Source organism: Bemisia tabaci, chromosome 10, assembly GCF_918797505.1.
Source record: "Bemisia tabaci chromosome 10, PGI_BMITA_v3".
Classification (NCBI taxonomy): domain Eukaryota; kingdom Metazoa; phylum Arthropoda; class Insecta; order Hemiptera; family Aleyrodidae; genus Bemisia; species Bemisia tabaci.
This window is the reverse complement of record NC_092802.1, coordinates 22,893,247-22,913,561: the sequence shown is the minus strand read 5'-3', so window position 1 is coordinate 22,913,561 and position 20,315 is coordinate 22,893,247. Positions and strand designations below refer to the sequence as shown.

General features: G+C 39.9%; 1 protein-coding gene across 11 annotated transcripts in view; it reads left to right on the top strand.

Moving 5' to 3' along the window:
• Positions 1 to 20,315, top strand: part of CASK (peripheral plasma membrane protein CASK) — an 832,536-nt gene that overhangs the window by 763,874 nt on the left and 48,347 nt on the right. For all 11 annotated transcript variants that reach the window (XM_019058934.2, XM_072305061.1, XM_019058930.2 and 8 more), the window contains 3 exons: positions 2,625 to 2,816; positions 11,628 to 11,792; positions 12,290 to 12,358. In XM_019058934.2, coding sequence (XP_018914479.1) covers positions 2,625 to 2,816; positions 11,628 to 11,792; positions 12,290 to 12,358 — 426 coding nt within the window. The remainder of the gene's footprint in view (positions 1 to 2,624; positions 2,817 to 11,627; positions 11,793 to 12,289; positions 12,359 to 20,315) is intronic.

Sequence of the window (20,315 nt, the reverse complement as noted above, 5' to 3'; positions counted from 1 at the left end):
TGCAAAACGAAACTGCCAAAACGTTGTTGAACATCAACCATGTAGGTAAGTCAACAGTAGAATGCTGAAGTCCCGAAAGTAAAAGCTTCCACAATGACCAAGATACTAGTGGAGGGTCTCTTGTCTCTGGATTGATCAAAGACCTAAAAAAACGTCCGATTTGTATAATCTTCATTCCCGTGTGTGACATCCATAAGCCGCGTTGTCTTAACTTTATAAAGTGACTCTAGAGTTATCTCTTACAGGTAATGTTTCGAAAACACGATGAGTACATCGGGAAAGTTTGAAATATACTCCTAGCTTCACATCCTGCGCGAGAGATATGCGTCCTTTCCATCTTTCCGCTTCAACAATAATACTACGGCACTTGGAGTGAACAGAGGTTTGATGGTATGAACGAAACTCCGGTAGAATGAGCTGTAATGATTGGTCAATATGACCCACCAATAATTAATTGTAACAGTTCACTGAACCGAAGTGTTTCGGTAGATCAAGGTGAAGTTTCTCGGCAAGGGGGCTGAGCCTTCTAGTTTTTCATGAGAAACAAATCTTCATCTCGCTCTGGATTGCAACAGGCTCATGAGCGACACTTGTGTTGGGTTCCTAGTCGGTTGATGTTCGCGGATTTTTCGACCCGAATTTGTCGATTATACAATCGAGAATTTTCGCACTAATAAAATCAGCACCAAGGAAATTTTGGAATCATTTTTCAATACCAATTTCGTTTCCGAACCGAGTTTTGTGTATTGATGAATTTAGTGGCATAAGTGGTGTATTACGCTTTATGATAAATCGCTGTATCTGCCGTATAAAACTGTGAAAATGGATCGATTATCAGGGTATCCGCTACAAGCGTCTAATCGATTCCTTACTATAGCTTTCAATGCGAAAATATCGACAGCCGATGACTCATAAAATTTCGCTCAGTGGCATAGCCACAAATTTTTCGTGGAGAAGAGTGTTTAAAGGTGGAAACATTCTGAAAACGAGGAGGAAATTACCTTTAATTAGGAGAAAAATCGTGAAATAAGAAAACTATCGCAAGTAATTCACCACAGTATTAGAATCTGAGGTCTGCATTTGTTGTGTTTCACCATCGTGCTATCTGAAATTGATCAGGGTTAGTCCATTGTGCCTCTACATTAAAGACGGAAAAGAGGGTTGAATATGTATTTTTTTTTATCTCAGCTGCGCTGCACGAGACTTGGCGAGTCCTTCAAAGGACTTTGAAGTTAAGCTCAGAATCTTCTAAAGTTTCAATTACATAAACTCTGCTCTGCCTCAAAAGCTTCTTAACGGAATGAGCCCGTTTCAAACTTTTGATAGTGTTGGAAGAAAAGTTTTCTCTCACGTGAATCGCTCAAAAATCACATTTTGCACATTTCCATGTTCTAAAATTCATTTTCAGCCCCACAATTTGAGCACGATCTAGAGCATTTTTGGGCTTGCTGCAGCTCTATAAAACACTTGGACAAAATGATAATCTACACTTATCAACTATCTCGGTATTAAAAACGGATTTTTATCAACAAAATACCTCAAACATATTCGGGATTTTTTTCGTTTCAAACTTAATGAACGTAATGAAAATTTTACGATGCCAATGTGTATCATTGCAATTTGATGAGTTGACACACATCAAACTTGCCAGATTGTCCAGTTAAATATGGATAGTTTAATTACACATGTTTTAACGGGGGAAAGCACTGATTTTTCAGCACTAGCTGGCAACTATGACACACATGCCGCTTGCAAATTGCCGGCGCACAGTGGAACGAGCTAATGGGAGAGTTTGGACTTGAATTTTTTTGCTAAAATTTCAAATTTTGATGTTCATATAGTCACAGATTCAATTTCAAGGGGTGTTTTAAAATGCAATTTCACGAGACACCCAATAGAGCCCTCTTGAACTTTTTGGTTTTAGATTCCCGAAAATATAAGCTTTTGAAGTTTTTAGATTTTGTCCGACCTCTCCCATTGACTTGATCCAGTATGCGGCGACTGCCAGCGGCGTGGCATGATTTGCGATTTATTGATTGATCTGCCATTCAAACCTATGGAAAAGGATCGATTATCAAGGTGTTCGCAACGAAAACCTAGTTAATCGATTCTTTACTACAGCTTCAAATGGAGAAATATCGCTTTGGGAAAAAAAAACATATTGAATCTGGAGTCCAGACTCTTGAAAACATTTACAAGAAAAAATATACTCGTGATTCAATCAGATTTTTGCTTAAATCAAAGGGAAATTCGCTCAAATTAAGAGGCTTGGTTCTTGATTTAAGCAAAAATCCGATTGAATCAAGAGTATTTTTTCTTGTCGATGTTTTTTTAAGAGTCTGGACTCTAGAACCAATGTGTTTTTTTTCCTAGTGCGATAATCGATCTTCCACGCCAAGCCACTGGCGACTGCGTTGACCGCCTGCGACGTACCTATTTTTCGATGTGACGTTATTTCGAACCCTTGTCTTTAGACGATTGACATACCTATTTTTCGATGTGATATATTTTCGAACCCTTGTCTTTAGACGATTAACATACCTATTTTTCGACGTGACGTCATTTCGAACCCCTGTCTTTAGACGATTGTTTAATTTTTGATGTTTTGTGTTTTGTTGATGCAGGCCCTGCTGCAGGCGCACGACGTGGTGGCGCACGAGATCTACGGGGAGGAGGCGGTGCGGGTGACGCCACCCCCCTTACCCCTGTACCTAAACGGAGAGGACGAGGCTGAAACACCCAACGGGGACGTCGAGTTCGAGAACGTCACACGGGTCCGACTCGTTCAGTTCCAGAAACACACCGACGAACCAATGGTACGTACCCACGAATCTGTCCACCTTATGGCCTGGTTACACGCTCAAATTTCCGTCAAATTCCGATCAAAATTATGACCAAGATGGCGGTAGAGTCCCTTTATACTGAGACCAAATAAAAGGTTAAAAGGGCCCCTGAAAAGGGTTAAATTGTAAATTTAATTATAAGTTTATTCTTCTTTATTAAAATTTAAATTAGCAAATTTAATTGTAATTTTGAAAATTATTAGTTTTAATTTAACTTAAAATTTTAATAAAAAATAAATAGAATAAAATAAGATGATAAAAATAAAAATCTTAATAATACAAATTTAATAAAATTGATTTAATGTAGCGAGCATAGTTCTTTGTGCTCTACCCTTTATATCAAGATTCTATTCAAAAGAAATTATTATAGAAATGATTATGATTACCCCGTTAAACAAGGTTATCGCTTTAACTTTTATCATCTTGATAGTAGTAACAGCAAGATATTCATTAAAAATTGACTGAGAGTCAAGACAATGTGAATCCATTTCTGATCGGTTCCCGTATTTTAGGCCTTCGCAGTGTCACAAACGGGAATAAAGATTACATTTTCACCGATTGCAAAGATTGTAATCTGGAATGGACTAGGGAATTACGGGTTCGGCAAGGAACAAACGGAATGACAGAAGGAACGGAGAAAGGAGTTTGAGAATGGGCCGATCAAAGATTACGAAAAACGTTCAATTTCTGTAATCTTTATTCCCGTTTGTGACTCCATGAGGGGTGTTGTCTTGACTTTCAGTATAAAGGGACTCTAGATGGCGGTCGAGAGAGATTGATGAGTAAAATTAATTAAAACAGCGTGTTGATTGAAATAAGCATGAAATAAGCACGGTTGTGTGGAAATCGGATGGAGGATGAGCCCCATAGCTTTATCATCTACCATCAAATTTTTGCAGGCCGCAGAAATTTGATGGTGGATGATGCGCACCAGTCACCATTCGATCGGAAATTGATGGAAATTTGAGCGTGTGACCAGCACATTAGAGTCTCTTTATACTGAGAGTAAAGACGTTGCAAATCTATTTCCGATTGGTTCCCGTATTTCAGGCCCTCGCAGTCTCACAAACGAGAATGAAGATTACAGTTTCATTAATGGGCCTGTTGCAAACTTTTGCTAGAGCAAAAATAAGAGTTGTTTCTTATAGATAATGCCTCAAAAATCACGATGAGCGCATCGGCAAAGTCTGAAATGCACTCATAACTTCACAATCTGCGTAAGAAATTTGCGGTTTTTTGAGCTTCCCGCTTCAAAAACGATACTACGGCACAGGTGAACATTTTGTTAGAGGAGTCGTTCCATCGTCGGCAATACTCATCATGGCCGACGACAATCCGCCATAACACCTGTGATGGGACGAGATAACACCTGAACAGGATTAGACTAGATAACAATCGGCGTGTTTACGTTCATATTTTCCTCATCCGCCTTGATTGACCTTGAACTCTCCTCAAAATACGTGCGGAACTGCGCAAGCGTCGGCCATGATGAATATTGCCGACGATGGAGCGACTCTTCTAACAAAATGTTCACCTGTGCCGTAGTATCGTTTTTGAAGCGGGAAGCTCAAAAAAACGCAAATTTCTTACGCAGATTGTGAAGTTATGAGTGCATTTCAGACTTTGCCGATGCGCACATCGTGATTTTTGAGGCATTATATATAGGAAACAACTCTTATTTTTGCTCTAGCAAAAGTTTGCAACAGGCCCATTGCAAAGATCGTAAACTGAAATGGACCGGGACCGGGACATTGGGGGTACGGCAAGGAACAAATGGAATGAGAGAGGGAACGGAGCTAGGAATTCGAGAATGGGTTGATCAAAGATTACAAGAAACGGACAAGAGACCCTCCATTGGTCTCGTGGCTACGGGTGGAAGTTTCACGAAAGAACGTAACTACATTACAGTGTTGCCTCATTTCCACTTGCTAATTGCATCGTTACCAGGAGAAACTTGTGCAGTTTTTTTTTTTTTGAAAATTCCATTGATTTTTCGTGTGACTACATATGAAAACCAGGAAAATTTTGGACAAAAATTGCGCCTGTATCATTGTGTTAAATCAAATTTTTCGAGTCAATTTGGCAACCTTGGAATGGAGTTACGTTTCTTCGTACGGGAAACGACGAATTGACGCAGAAAATACCCAAATATTCCAAAAATCGACCCCTCTAGAGCATTTGAAAGTCGGAAAACATTATTTGAATGGCAACATTAAAAAGTCCTTGATTACAGTTAATTTTTTTAGATGAAAAACATTTAAAATGTATCCTTGTAATTTTCCGTAAATATTTGAGACGAATTCAGGCAATACGCTCTCATTGCGCCCTTCGCCATAAATGAACTCATAATTGGACCGCGTTAAACAGAAAGGAACGAAGCCACATCAGCTGTTGTCAAGTTTAACGGAGAAATTTTATATTTTACGAGAGAATTTTTGTGCGGATTCCTTTGAAAATTTTAAGGAAGTTGCTTTGTGTTATGAAGAAAATGTACTGAAATTTGCGCAAAAATCCGCAAAACCGTTATCATGTAAAAAATTAAATTGCCCGGTTAAATTTGGCAATAGCTGATGTGGCTTGGTTCCTTCCTGTTTAAACGTGGTCCAATTCCTCCGATGTTAAAAAAAATTACTTGGATAAAAATGTAATTTTAAAAGACCGAGTTGAAAAAACGAAAATTTAAAATGGGGAAGGGCGGAAAGAGAAGAGCAAATGGCAGGTTGATTAAAGTGGGGGAGGCTGGTTTGAAAGCTGGGTACCTGATTCATAGACAACTTCCGTGGTGGAGATGAAAGTCATTGGGCTGACAGTTTCATTTCCTATCCAGTAGTACGTTCAAACCTTGAGGCGAATGACCGTTTCTGAAGAAGTGTGCGCCTGACAACTTGAACACCCCTCTGAATCATTGGGGGAAAAATGAGCAATGTTCTTTTTTCCCACGGATTCTGTTTTTACTCGATTTCCCTTTGCCTCAATTTCCATGAAATGTGATTCAATTTATGCTTCAGTCCTTGAAGAGGAACGAAGCATTCCCCTTTTCATGTTCATCGAAAAACTTGATGGATTTCGTATTTTTTCTCTACGGTAAACTGACAATGAGACAATATATTCTGAAGACCTCGCACTAGCAATCTTGTCAATGTAACGGAGTGAATAAATTGTTGAATTAGGAGGTCAAAGTTACTTTTCGCCAAATGATGATCAATAAGTAAATAGTTCCGCACTAAAATAAAATTAAATTCACTTGGCACTACTGTGCGCACCGTTAGGGTGTTCCGTTTTTAGACAACCATCTCAAAACCTTGCTCCCCGGGCTTTTTCCCATTCCTTTTGGTCCCCAAAAGACAAATATGAAGTTTCAGCACCATAGCTGAAGTCTACACTTTCCCCAAAGCGATGAAAATTTTGGGAGCAATTACATTGGTTTAAATGGGAGAAAATAGGCCGATTCGCGGAATTACGTTTTTTCGGTCGTAAAATGCGCCGAAATGATTTCAAACCTGACCATCTCTTGAAAAGTCGTCCAGGGGCCTATTTTGAATGAGGAAATTCCACTTTTGACCCAGAGATGGAGGGAGGGGGGTCACGGCGCAGTTAGTTTAGAGGCGCTGCGCGCAGCAAAATGATAGCATTCGACAGTTTTTGATCAACCTCAAAACAGGCTCTCCGAAGCTGAGGAGGCTAGTATATCTCATAAATTGTAATCAAATAATGTACAAGAGTTGTTTTCATCCCTTCAGAACTATTTTCGACCATTTACACTGTTGCCAAAATCACTCAAGTGCAGAACATGATATACACTAATTTCCTTCCAGTTTCGAGTAAATTTTGGCAATTGTGTAAATGGTCGAAAATAGTTCTGGAAGGATGAAAAACAACTCTTGTACATTATTTGATTACAATTTATGAGATATACTAGCCTCCTCAGCTTCGGAGAGCCTGTTTTGAGGTTGATCAAAAACTGTCGAATGCTATCATTTTGCTGCGCGCAGCGCCTCTAAACTAACTGCGCCGTGACCCCCCTCCCTCCATCTCTGGGTCAAAAGTGGAATTTCCTCATTCAAAATAGGCCCCTGGACGACTTTTCAAGAGATGGTCAGGTTTGAAATCATTTCGGCGCATTTTACGACCGAAAAACGTAATTCCGCGAATCGGCCTATTTTCTCCCCATTTAAACCAATGTAATTGCTCCCAAAATTTTCATCGCTTTGGGGGAAAGTGTAGACTTCAGCTATGGTGCTGAAACTTCATATTTGTCTTTTGGGGACCAAAAGGAATGGGAAAAAGCCCGGGGAGCAAGGTTTTGAGATGGTTGTCTAAAAACGGAACACCCTAGCGCACCGTGATATACGCGCAATGCATGAGGTATCCTGCAGACTTGTAAGGCGCTACACTGCGCTGCGCACAGCACGGTGCGCGCAATGCATGAAGTATCCTGCGGTCTTGTAAGGCGCTATGCGTTTCACATCGTGCGCGCCAGTCCCGCTCCGCGCCGGCTGCACTGTGTTTGGCGCGATTATTCAAACTTGCGGCTATAGAATTTTTCAACTTATGTAAATCCTCTCTTGCTCCTTTTTTCCCCTTTTCTTCTTTCTTTCTTTTTCTTCTCGACCGGCCCACCGGGAGCTTCGCAACTTCTTGGTGGGCGAGTCCGCCTTCGCCAGCTGGCTAAAAGTGTTAAACAATAAGCTCGGTGCGCGGGAAGAATGAGCGAAAAATAAAGGGAAGGAGGGTGTATTAGAGTCGGGTCAGTCGGCAGCCCATGGTGCTATGAATTGCACGACGCTGTGTGTAATACCATTCATAAAGGTCGATATGTTTCTTTAAAAAAAAAACTGCTTCCGCAAGTTTCCAGACCAACGTCATCTCTGGAATATTTCCTAAACTTTAAGAAAAGCGACAAAGATACTGTTAAATTTTCCTTCTTGAGCTCTTCCAAATTTTTCTTGTGCGGTATTGTTGTTAGGCAAAATGTTTCTACAGATCTGGGTAATTCCTTTGACATTTTAAAACCACCTAGTGCGACATACAAACACACACACACAAAAAAAATGTTTTATCATTCGTCGTCATCAGGCGAATATGGGGGTTTCCGAACATAATTTTCACACTATTACTTAGGGAAGATAGCAGTGCTAGGCCCCTAAGATAGATTGTTATTGAGAGTAAGGTAGCTTTCGCAACAATTCTTTCATAGCCAGTAAAAATACTATCGTTTTAACGGTGAGTTGCATCGGTTATTTAATTTGCTTACCCAAGAGTCCCAAGGCTCGGAATAAAAAATTCGCCTTTACCATGCAAAGAATAGAAGGATTGGAAGGCACTCGACAGAAAAAGTTCCATTCTTACTAATTCAAACACATTTTTGTTTTGCTACTCAATGCCCATTTCCAAGGAATTTCTGATTTGCGGACTTTACTCAGTAGTTTAGAATGATACGGATTGGTACGTAACACACAACACGTTCATCTTGGGAGTGTATTTTTTGATAGAGGTTCGCAAGATTTGCCTGGTCTTTTAAATTTAAATTCTAAAAAATTGATTTCTTCCCTCATAAAACATCTCAAGCCTTGCGTCACATCCCAATCGGAAATTTGACCCTGGGCAGATCGGAATAATATTGTGGCAACCTTAGCGAGATTGTGAGCATATTTCAACAGTAAGGTTGGCCTGAGAATCTTGGTACAATATACCATCAATACTGGATATATAACCTTAGTATTTTAATATTGCACCAATATTAGCAACATTAGAAATCCAATGTCAGGTGGTGCTCGGTGATTCCAAGATTGTCACAATGTTGCCACAATATTGGTTATACAATATTGGTAAACTAATACTGTCGTAGAGTTATGTTTTCAATATTGCAGTAATATGTTAGTTTTAACATTGGCGCATTATTAAAAAAAAATACTGAACATAGGCTTCTGCTTATAATATTGATACAATATTGACACAATATTAGGAAAACAAAATTGCTAAAATAATATCGAGACGATGTTATCTCTGTGATACTGCGGTATTGTTACTATGTTAACATTCAATTAACGTTAGAACAACAAACATAACAGGCTTCTGTTCGTAATATTGTCATGATATTGACACAATATTGGATATCTAAAAATGCTGAATTGATATTATGCTAACATTATTTTTACAACATTGTGGTAATATTCGCACTTTAACATTGTCACAAGATTAAGAAAATAAACATTTTAGGCTTCTGTTTCTAATATTGTCATAAGATTAACACAATATTGTGCGCGGCGAGCACAATTCGACCGCGTTTGCTATTTCCGCCACCAGGGCGCGCTCGCCACGGATCTGCCGTTGCGGTCCCTTTAAGGGCAAATTAAAGGGCAAAAACTGCGACCTTTCGCTTTTTGACGTAATAGGCACATGATCCATAGGCGTCTAACCCATCTCACCGATATTCTTAGGCCAAGGGCTCAAATGGAGCTTTTTGGCAACGGTCCGCGCGCGGCCGCCCCGTTAATGGGGCTGGTTCTCGTTTCGCCTGGGCAGTGCCCGTTACAAGAGGGATCCAAGTTGAAGACTTCAGCCAGTGCAAGCAGCCAAGAAAGTAGCTGACTTAGGAAGGTTCCTCGGCACTCCAATGTTCCGTATATGCCTACATCAGGCATTGCGACGGTAAGAAATTTCTTCCGCGAGGATGGCAGGTAATACGGCGTTCTATCGCCTACCTTGCCTCAGAGGTAAGATTGGAAATCCGAGCTTGTCTCAGAGGTAAAATAAATGTCCTGCCAATACTATGGCAATATTTTAATATCAAGCCTATGGCAACATCATGATCACAATATCCGCTGAACAAGCTTGGAGCAATATTATTAACATAACGTTGTCACAATGTTGAATTTCCAAGTTTGTCTCGGAAGTAAAATAATGTCCCACCAATATTGTGGCAATATTGTCAGGATAGGCTTGGAGCAGTCTTACAAACCTAACCTTGGCACAATCTTTGGGCTCAAGCTTGTCCCAGAGGTAAAATAAATGTCCTGCTAACATTGTGGGAACATTAGCAAGATAAGCTTGGCAACTCTATTCAAATGTGAAAAAATGTCATACTAAGCTTGTACCAAGGTCAAATTTCCGATTGGGATAGATACTTTCTTTCGAATAGGTTTTTTTCTCTTTCTCTCTTCAGACAAAGAAGTAAGAGAAACAAAATTTCAACGAGATAGTGAAAAAAGTATGTCTCAACTTTCAAAGTATTGTTTGACTCGACAATGGGGAATTAACGGCTGGGTTGAAAGTCAAGCGTGAGGAATAATTCTAAATGAGGATTTTCTCCGACACCTCGGAGGTTTTGGTTCTTGCATTATTAGAAAGGAAGAATAAGAGTGAAGCTCTTCGCCCCCTCGGGCTGGGAATTTCAAAGCCGAGATGGCCTTTTTGTATTCATTTATGTTCCTTTTCAAGAAGGAAAATGCAACAGTATCTGCGTCGCTTTTCTTAAAGTTGAGGAAGTATTCTAGAGATGACGTTGGTTGAAAAACTTGCGGAAGCAGTTCTTCTTTTTTTCAAAAAATACGAGTATATCGACCTTTATGAATGATATAACACACAGCATCGTGCAATTCTGAGCACCATCATGAGCTGCCAACTGACCCGACCCTAATACACGCTCATTTCCTTAATTTTTTGCTCATTCTTCAAGCGCACCGAGCTTATTGTTTAACACTTAGCCAGCTGGCGAAGGGGGACTCGCCCACCAAAAAGTCGCGAAGCCCCTGGTGGGCCGGTCGAGAAGGAAAAGAAAGAAAGAAGAAACGGGGAAAAAAGGAAAAAGAGAGGATTTACATAAGTTGAAAAATACTTAAGTCGCAAGTTAGAATAATTGCGTCAAACACAGTGAAGCCGGCGCGGCGCGGGGCTGGCGCGCACGGTGCGAAACGCATAGCGCCTTACAACTTACAAGACCTCAGGATACTTCCTGCATTGCGCGTATAGCACGGTGCGCGCAGCGCATTGTAGCGCCTTACAAGTCTGCAGGATACCTCATGCATTGCGCGTATATCACGGTGCGCGCTCAGGTCGTTGAAAAGTCGTATTTTCTCAGTGTCAAACTTATCCAGGTCTACACCATTTCCGAACAGTGTACACCGAGAGCTTACACTCCTAGATCACACGATTTTAGGTATTTCGCTATCCGGCATGTTTCCGGGTAAAATATAATTTACGATTGGAAATTTTTCAAGTCGGAATGCTGTTACGCTCTATCATCCGGAAAACGCCGAACTTAGCTAACTTCCAGAGAGAGAAAGTGGACCTTTTTTCTATCACAAATGTGGTAAAATTTCCAAGAAGATTTTCTTGATTGCTCGCTCGCGCATAAATGAACTATGGCAATCGAATCTAACTTCGGCAATTCTTGTAAAATTACCTAGGTACGCCTGCGGCTAAAATTGAAAAATTACGGAAGCGTGAGGGGGGGGGGGGGGGGGGGGGGGGGGGGGGGGCTCCACCGCGGCACCGCGATTGGCTGGTCTGTTGGCGATTTCCCGAGTCGCTTCGAGTAGTCTGTCCGCCTCTGACAGCAAAATTCCGTAAGAATTAGAGCCGCACGTAAATCTCAATACCTTTGTAATTTCGATTTGATTCATGGTTAAAATATGGTTCCCACAAACGGGCTCTGAATGTTGGATTCTTCACGGGAAAATTTGGATAACTCACGGAAAGTGTGTTTTATTTATGGGAAAAGCATTGTCTGATGAGTGGGTACACCGAGATGAAATTATGTTTAAATTTCAATTTTTTTTGCAGGGAATAACGTTGAAGATGAACGAGGAAGGGAAGTGCATTGTGGCGAGGATAATGCACGGTGGCATGATTCACAAACAGGCCACCCTCCACGTCGGTGATGAGATCAAGGAAATCAACGGCATTCCAGTCGCCAATCAGTCTGTCAACTCCCTCCAAAAAATGCTGGTAAGTTAAACTGTTCGACTTTTTGCTTTTATTACAAAGATGACTACGAAAAAAAAAACGCATTACGCAAAATTTCAAGAACCAGAAGAAACCAAATAGAAACAAAAATTGCATTTGATGCAGCAAATATAGGTTCATGCAGTATCCTCTTTTTATCAACATTTAATTCAGAAGAAATTATCTTAGAAATAAGTGTAGTTGAGTCAGATATCAAGTGATTAACGTTTTTACTGCACGACAGGATGTGATTGTGATCACTGATCATTAGATGAATGATGTTCAATCGCGAAAATTCGCTTGAAGTCTCTGGAATTCTTTCTCTGACCAGGAGTCAAACAGAGAAAAAAATTGTGAAAGAATATGGTCAAAATACATATTTGGCGTAGCTTTTATTTTGGAGGAGTTGTTACTAATGTAGATAGTATCTCGTAATTAATTAAGCTAACATTACGTATTATTATTTTTCTGACTTGGTGTTTTTCCGTATTTGTTTGCAGAAAGAAGTTCGCGGATCAATTACCTTTAAAATTGTACCTTCATATCGCAGTGCTCCCCCTCCTTGTGAGGTAAGCATCAATTTGTTTTCAAATACTTAATCCGTAAGATTTTAAGTTAATACATTTCTCAGAGGAAAGACCAGCTGTTCCTTGAAGACACACGGTTCAACCGTGAGTCACCAAGCAGAAAAGATATATCCACAGAATGATTCTTAGAAAAGAAAAAGATTACGAAACTTTTTTCTTTAAATCATATAAAAAAAATATAGTGCCATTGTTTTTCCCGACGCAGTACTCAACCGAGATTTATTCTGTCTGGCTAAGACTGCAGCATAAGCCTGTGGACGCCGTCGCACACTTAATTTCTTCTAACCAAAAACGATTTTTTAGTGAAACTTAAGAATATTTTTCGTCTAAGTTTCAGAAGAGTTATACTCGAAATTTAATCCAAGGAATCTGGAAATTTCGAAAAAATATATATTCAACCTCTAATACATAACCTCTTGCAAAAATGAACAAGTTGGTTTTTGCAATCGCTAGCGATAGCAATATTCGTCATGGGAACTTTTGCTTCTGGGATATGAAAATGTTAAGGTACAGTTCGTTTGTAGTATCTTTAGAATTGAAGGGGCTATGTAATTTTGTGCCGACATCTCTTTTTTAACATTTTTAATTTTTTTTCTTTGCATACAAGAAAACTGTTATTTACCAATTATTTATTTTCGTTGGATTATGTATGGTTTTCGGAAGTTAACGCATTTAACTTTCAGTTTCGTTTTTTCGGCGTAAAGTATGATATTTTTACTCTACGCATATGCCCGAATACGCATCATAAGTGACCTATGTGCTTCCTAAATTGCCATTTTTTTCATTCAAATAGATGTAACTGAAATGTTAGATGTGTACTACCTATACTACTTTCATGTCATTGCTTTATTTATTTATTTACTTTTTGCGTTGGTATAAATTGCTATTTTTTGCTGAATTTTGGAGAAAATATTGCTATAAGAACGTGGAATGTAAATTAATTTTATTGAAAAAAGAAAATACCATCATTAATTTGGGCGAACAGAGAAAATATACATTAATATTTGGGTCAACATCTCCCTGATCATATAAAGGATGAATATATTAGTATTTCTGTATCAAAAAACTTAGCTTTTGTCTTCAGAGATACAATGATTCTAGTCCCAGTCAATTTGTTTTATTGAAAAAACAAAAAAACAAAAAATAAATAAAAAAAAAACAACTGAAATGTTAGACATACTATTTTCATGTCTTTCTATTTGTATCGATAGGTACTTTTTGCTTAACTTACAAACGTTGAATGCAAATTAACTTTATTGAAAAAAGAAAATAACGTCATTAATTTGGGGGAACATGTGGCTGATTATATGAAGGAGGTATATTCCAGTATTTTTGTTTAACATATTAATTCACGAGAAAATGTTCGTACATTTATCATCTAGTATTAATTATTTTTTGATGATTAGTCTAAAACATTCAATACAACCATTAAAAAGTAACACCCATCGTCGGGTATCGAACTCCCGATCGCCCATTGCCCGCACCTAATCAAAAATATCAGGCAGTTTAGTCAACTAGGCTATAACGGGTCGGCGAGTGAGAGAGTAAAAATAGCATACAAAAGACTCGGGCAATGGGCGGGACTTATCACAAGAGACCTCGACGCTTTGTTGCTGAGAGAAATGACCTAAGCGCATTGCTGTAGGAGCCATGGTTCGCACTGTTTTCATGTCTCCCGGGGTTCATCTCAACATGCATTTGTCATCGCGGCAGTAAGCTGAGGCGATATTTGTTAATCCATGAATTAAATCAATCGATCGAGCTCTGATTTTGACTTCTTTGTCCGTAACGAGTCCTCCAGAACAATTTTCCACCTTGTACGATGGTTATTATTTCTTTACTTCTATTTTTCAAATTTGAGGTGGGATAATGGCGGCTTCTCAAGAGCACCGAGGTAGGCGATCTTTTGCACCAACGAACAGAAAACTGATGGCGAAAAATAACCAATCAGAACCTCCCAAAAAAAAAGAATTTGCCCAAAATCGGAACTTCGTGGTTCTGCGCAGATTTACCAGTCAGACACGACATCTCAAGGTGGAAAAAAACTCGCTGAAAGCGAATTTTAGATCTCAACACAACTTGACGTAGAGACATGATTGGCTAAAAAATACAACGGTTTTTGATACATCGGAAAATCAACCAAAAATCGAAGACTGGGCGAAACGCTCAAGGTCGCAGAGGTACAGGGAATCCCATAGCGATAGCAACGGAACGATTGTAATATCATGGGGAACTCCGTTCCCATGACAATATTTTATCGGGAGAAATTCGGCAACGTTCGAATGTTCTTACGGCGTTTTTCCGTAGCACGCAGTGTTTTTCCCGTTCCAAAGGTGCGAAGCTCCGTATACTGGGGGATTGTCCTAGCATTAACGTATTGCCCGCTTTTAAGCCGGTTAAGTGAATTATTCAGCGCGTTAAGGAGAGAGCATTTGAAACACCCCCCCCCCCCTCCTACCGACCATAACTGGCCCCCGTCGTTTCTTGCTTGCCTTTCATGTTTCTTTTCGTTGAAACCCCCCTCACCCATACCTCCTCTCATCCCAACTTTCCCCTTCCTCACCATCCTTGGCTCGGCGTGAATTCTCTCATCGGTTTTAATAAAACATCGCGGCTCTTAAACCAACGAGGCGTCGGCAAAATACTCTTCCCTTCGTGTGCGAAAGAACCCAACTGTATTTCAACGTTGCAAAATTTCCCTTCAAAAATTGCGTTTCAACTGAGAAATTGTTGATGATCTTCACATGATATTTGTCCTGATTTTCCTCTGTTTACACGTAAAAAATCAACAGTATTTCGGACAAAAATCTCTGTCATATTCCTGTAAAAAATTGAGCTGCTTAAGTCAATTTTGCAACCTTGAAACAGAGTTAAGCCCTTTTGTCCAGGAAGCGACGGAAGGCTGTTCTAAGGGAAAACGCCGCAGGAAAATTCGAGTGTTGCCGAATTTCCTCTGTAAAATATTTATTTTCAATTTAAGAAAGGCTATGAATATTTTTGCTTGAAATCAGATGTTCAAATTAAATCGCGAAAAAAATTCCCTAAATAATTGGAAGCAAATCCACAAGTTTTTCAGAAAATTCGTGTGTTTTCTAAAGAAGTTTGGAACCGTCCGAGTGATTTTACAGCATTGTCCTTAGCATGTCAGAATTAATGGTGCGTTGAATGTCTGCACTCGTTGCAGGGAGCATGCACGTACACGACCTTAATGAACCTTGTCTCCAATTTCATGCGGACCCCCCCCCCCCCCCCCCCCGATTTCAATCACTCTTCCACCGAAAAAACATTCTGCTTGAGTGGAAGGCATTTTTTTTTACATTTTCCATGGTTTTTTTTTTTTTGTTTAAATAATGGAATCATCCCTTCAAATAAAAATATCTTAATGATTGTCACAAAACCTTCCCCTAAGGCTTAAATAAAACGAAAATTCTGAGGAGAATACATTCTTTCTTCAGCCTGCACAACACAAAAATAGATATATGCTACGATCAAAAGTCATTTTCAATGATATGTTACATTCAGATTCTAAAGCAAATATCTTTTTATTTTACTACGGACACACGGAAAACGCTTTAACCTTGGTTGTAAAAAGTAACCCCACAAACGGCAGCTAAAAATTCGAATAATCCTGTTGTTAGTCTTTCGAATTTTGCGCGGGGCAAAAATCTCAAAAGAAAAATTGAAACGTTAGTAACTATCAACGCAAGACTGATGCTCTCGAGAAAAATTCGGAAAGTTTGAAAAGCTTCAATATTTCAGAAAAATCAAAGTTTGAAAACGTTTGTTCAATATCACCGGAGTCCCAGTAATATTTCACAGCATTTTTAATCCCTAGGAGGATTTTCGACGTACGGTCAACACTTTAACCTTGTTTGTATCGAGTAACCCCGCAAGTGGCAGCTAAAAATTTCAGATTCAAATATTCCTGTTGTTAGTCTGTCAAATTTTGCTCGTGACAAAAATCTCAAAAGACAAATTGAAACGGCATTAATTCTGAACGCAAGACGTACGCTCTCGAGGAAAAAAGCTTCAATATTTCAGAAAAATCAAAGTTCGGAAACAGTTTGTTCAAGATCACCGGGGCCCTGGTAATATTTTACAGCATTTTTACTTCTCAGGAGGATTTTCGACGTACAGTCTACACTTTAACCTTGTTTGTATGAAGTAACCCCGCAAGTGACAGCTAAAAACTTCAAATTTAAATATTCCTGTCGTTAATCTGTCAAATTTTGCTCGTGGCAAAAATCTGAAAAGACAAATTGAAACGTCAGTACCTAACTATCAACGCAAGATCCACCCGCTTGAGGAAAAAAGCTTCAATATTTCAGAAAAATCAAAGTTCGAAAACAGTTTGTTCAAGATCACCGGAGCCCTGGTAATATCTCACAGCATTTTCAATCCTAAGGAGGATTTTTGACAACCCCCCAACCTCAGAGAGTAGTAACGGCGGCTTTATTTCATCCCTATCCGTGTTTATGTGCCCGCTTTCTGCCTTTTCTTCGCGCTTCGAGCACAGATAATGGCTTGCTTCAGTGCTTCATCCCTCCCCGTTATCATGGATTGAATGGAGCGTATCCCAAGGAAGCACTGCCCCCTGGTCATCTCTTATCGTCGCTTCTATGACGTAAGGGCGTATTCGGATTTTCACGTGAGCCCTGTTTGACATGTGAATCAATGCTTTCTGGGGCTCATGTGGAAATCGAGATACGCCTTTACGCCAGGGGAGCGACGTTATCTACCCCTTTTTCGTGGGCTTTCGAGCTTTTTCCCCCTCAGAGCCGTTTAGAGTGAGGATCTTAAATGTGGGTCATACCGCCGCAATTACTTCGACACTCATAAATTTTGGATGCATATTTTGCCGTACGAGTGCCGTTTTGCCTAAACCCACTCTCGAGTTCATGAAGAGCTTTCAAAGTTGAGGCCGCAATGGTGGTGTACCTGCTGCCGTGCTAAGTAAGAACGCCGTATGAACATACGAGAATTGTAAAATTTCCCCGGTACATGAATTTATGAGGAAGGATATGAATATTCTTTCATTGGAATTTTCAGATAATTTAGATTCAGTTGCGGACACAATTTCCTGGAAAGTTTGGGGAAAAATTTTAATAGTTTTTATCCGTAAATTGGTTTTTAATTGAAGAAAAATGGCAACGTCTGAAGGCTCGCATATGACGTTCTTCCTTAGCAGTTTCTCGCTTTTATCGAATTCGCAATTTTGGCGTTTACGTGATTTGCAAAAGAATCGGTTCAATCGTATTGGGTTTCCCCATGGAGAGGAGCTATTTAATTAACGACCGTAAACACGAGCCATAATCGTTTATCCCGCGAATTTCCGCGCGGAAGAGTCGATCAACACGCAAACCCCCAATTTTCGGAGGGTGGCTTGACGTTTCAGCGCAAATACCGGAATTGACATTCCCGCACAAAACCAGCCAGTAAATTAGATGAATAAGAAAGGAACATTTCACTAACCTATTGTTCACTAGGGATCGCTATACATGTTTTGTAAAATATAAAAACGTAAGTTGTTTCATTATCTGATGGCAAGGAAACTCTTGTAACTTCATGTAACTTGTGCGGAAAATATTTTGTGTGGAAACGTCGATCACAATCTTTTGTGTGCGGAAATGTCAAAATCCCAGATTTAGTGCGGAAAATGCATACATTTCCTTTCGAGCCAGCCAGCAAATTAGAAGAATATGAGGAGCATTCCGGAAAAGGGGCACATACGCGTATGTGCCCTTTTTCCGGAAATGGCAGAAACGGATTCCTTGCATCCTAATGTACCAATGTCCCGAGTTTCAGCTTAATTGATCAATTTTTGGAGCTAAGAGACCAAGTTTTGTGAGACTAGGTCAGGCGTATTTCACCGTTTCGCCCCTGGGTACGGTCTTGAGGAGATGGTAGCGAGTTCACATAGTTGTATCATTGCCTTCATGCGCGCTGGCCTTTTCGAATTCCGTTCACATTTTTGCAGTCATCAATGCATAGCTTAAGTGCGCTTCGGCTAGAATTGTATACAGCAAATGGGCGGATTTTAATAAGAGGATTAAGAATAAACAAGTGGTACGGAATATAACAAAATAATATGAACCATGCAAAACGATATCCGGGTATCAGAACTTGGCTGTTTTTGAAAACGCCTTCAAATGCGGCGTGATACCTCACGCATTCCGGAGAGTTCAAATAGTTGTATCATTGCGCCGTGAGAATGTGACGGAAGATTACAATTGAAATAGCCTTCATGCACGCTGGGCTTGTCGATTTCCTGTGACATTTTTACAGTCGTGAATGCATAGCTGAATTGCGCTCCAGCTAGAATTATTAGAGGGAAACATTTTACTAATCTATTGTTCATCAGGAATCCCTACATTTTTTGTAAAAGATAACAACGTAAGTTTTTTCATTATCTGATGGCAAAGAAACTCGTGTAACCCCATGTAACTCGTGCAGGAAATATTTTGTGCGGAAACGTCGATCACAATCTTCGTGTGCGGAAATGTCAAAATCCCAGATTTCGTGCGGAAAACGCATACTTCCTTTCGGGGCTCCCACGGTTCCGGAAACGTGGCAACTGCAGTGGAAACTCGTAATTAAAGGACGCAGCTTCGGGGGGGGGGGGGGGTGCATGGAAATTCAGCTTCCGGATTCGGGAGTGTCCGCGCGTGAAAAACGGCCCCGACAACCGCTCGGGACCGGACCGGTAGTCGCGGTTAATCCCGATTCAATTAAACGCCGATTTCACTTGATTTCCGCACCCCTCCCCTCCCCCTTCCGCACCCCACCCCACCCCTCATTCCCAAACCCGCGACTGCTCCCTCAACCCCGCCATGTCCCGGCTCTCGGTTCAAAAATTAAAGTGCCGTATTTTTCAGTCGCGTGCCGAGTACATTCGGAGTTGCCAAATGCATAGTTTAGGAAGGGTGGGCAGGGTTGCAATTTTTCATGGAAAATAAAATATTAAAATTTTGTGTGAAATATTTCATACTATTTCAGAAAAATATGTAAAGTATTGAAACTTATTTTCGGAATTAAATACACAATTAAAAGAAAGGCGATTGATTTTTGCCTTTTGGCGTTTTTTAGTGCGTGTTGCAAACCCAGCCCCTATAAATATGTTTCATATTTTTCACAACTTTGTGAATTTTCATGAAATACTTCACAGAAATTTTCAATATTTCATATTCTCCATTTCACCCGTGCAACCCCAGGGTGGGGAGGGGGGGGGGCAGTTACAAACGGAAAATATTACTTCCGCATATTGACGTAAGTGACCCATAAGGAGAGTATGGGTGCGATCGACATGAATACGATCGACATGAATCGATCGACACTGATTCGATCGATTCACAGGTTTATCTATCAATGGACCACTCAACAAGGTCTAAAATAGAGGAAAACGTCCCTTATTTTCTCTTCAAAATCTTTTTTTTGTGGGGTATCTGCCAGGTTTCTTTTACAAAAGTAAATGATAACCAAAAATTTCAGGTGTTTGCAATGTAGATGCAAATTCTTCAACTTCGGCTATCGATACTGGAATTGAGCCAAAATGGAAGTTGTGCAGTGTGTCAACGCAATGGGCCACTCGACAAGGTCTGTCTGAGGTGGAAGAAAACGTCACATGTTCTCTCTCCAAAAACTTACATACCTATAATAGAAAATAGTTCGCCTAGAGGGAAATTTTAAAAGTAACTCCCGAACGAGCTATTAACAGGTCTTTTAAACATAGACCGAATGGAAGTTCGATTATACAGATAACGTCACTTGTAATTTTGTCATTTAATCAGTGTTACTATAGAAAACACTTTTATCATGTTTAGGAGTTGATTTTCAGATTTCCTGTTGTGTGATTCGTTCTTCTTGTGGAATGTTGAAGAGCAAACACGTCGCGTTGTGCTTTAATGGAGATGTTGCATGTGTGAGGAATTTGTGATTTGAT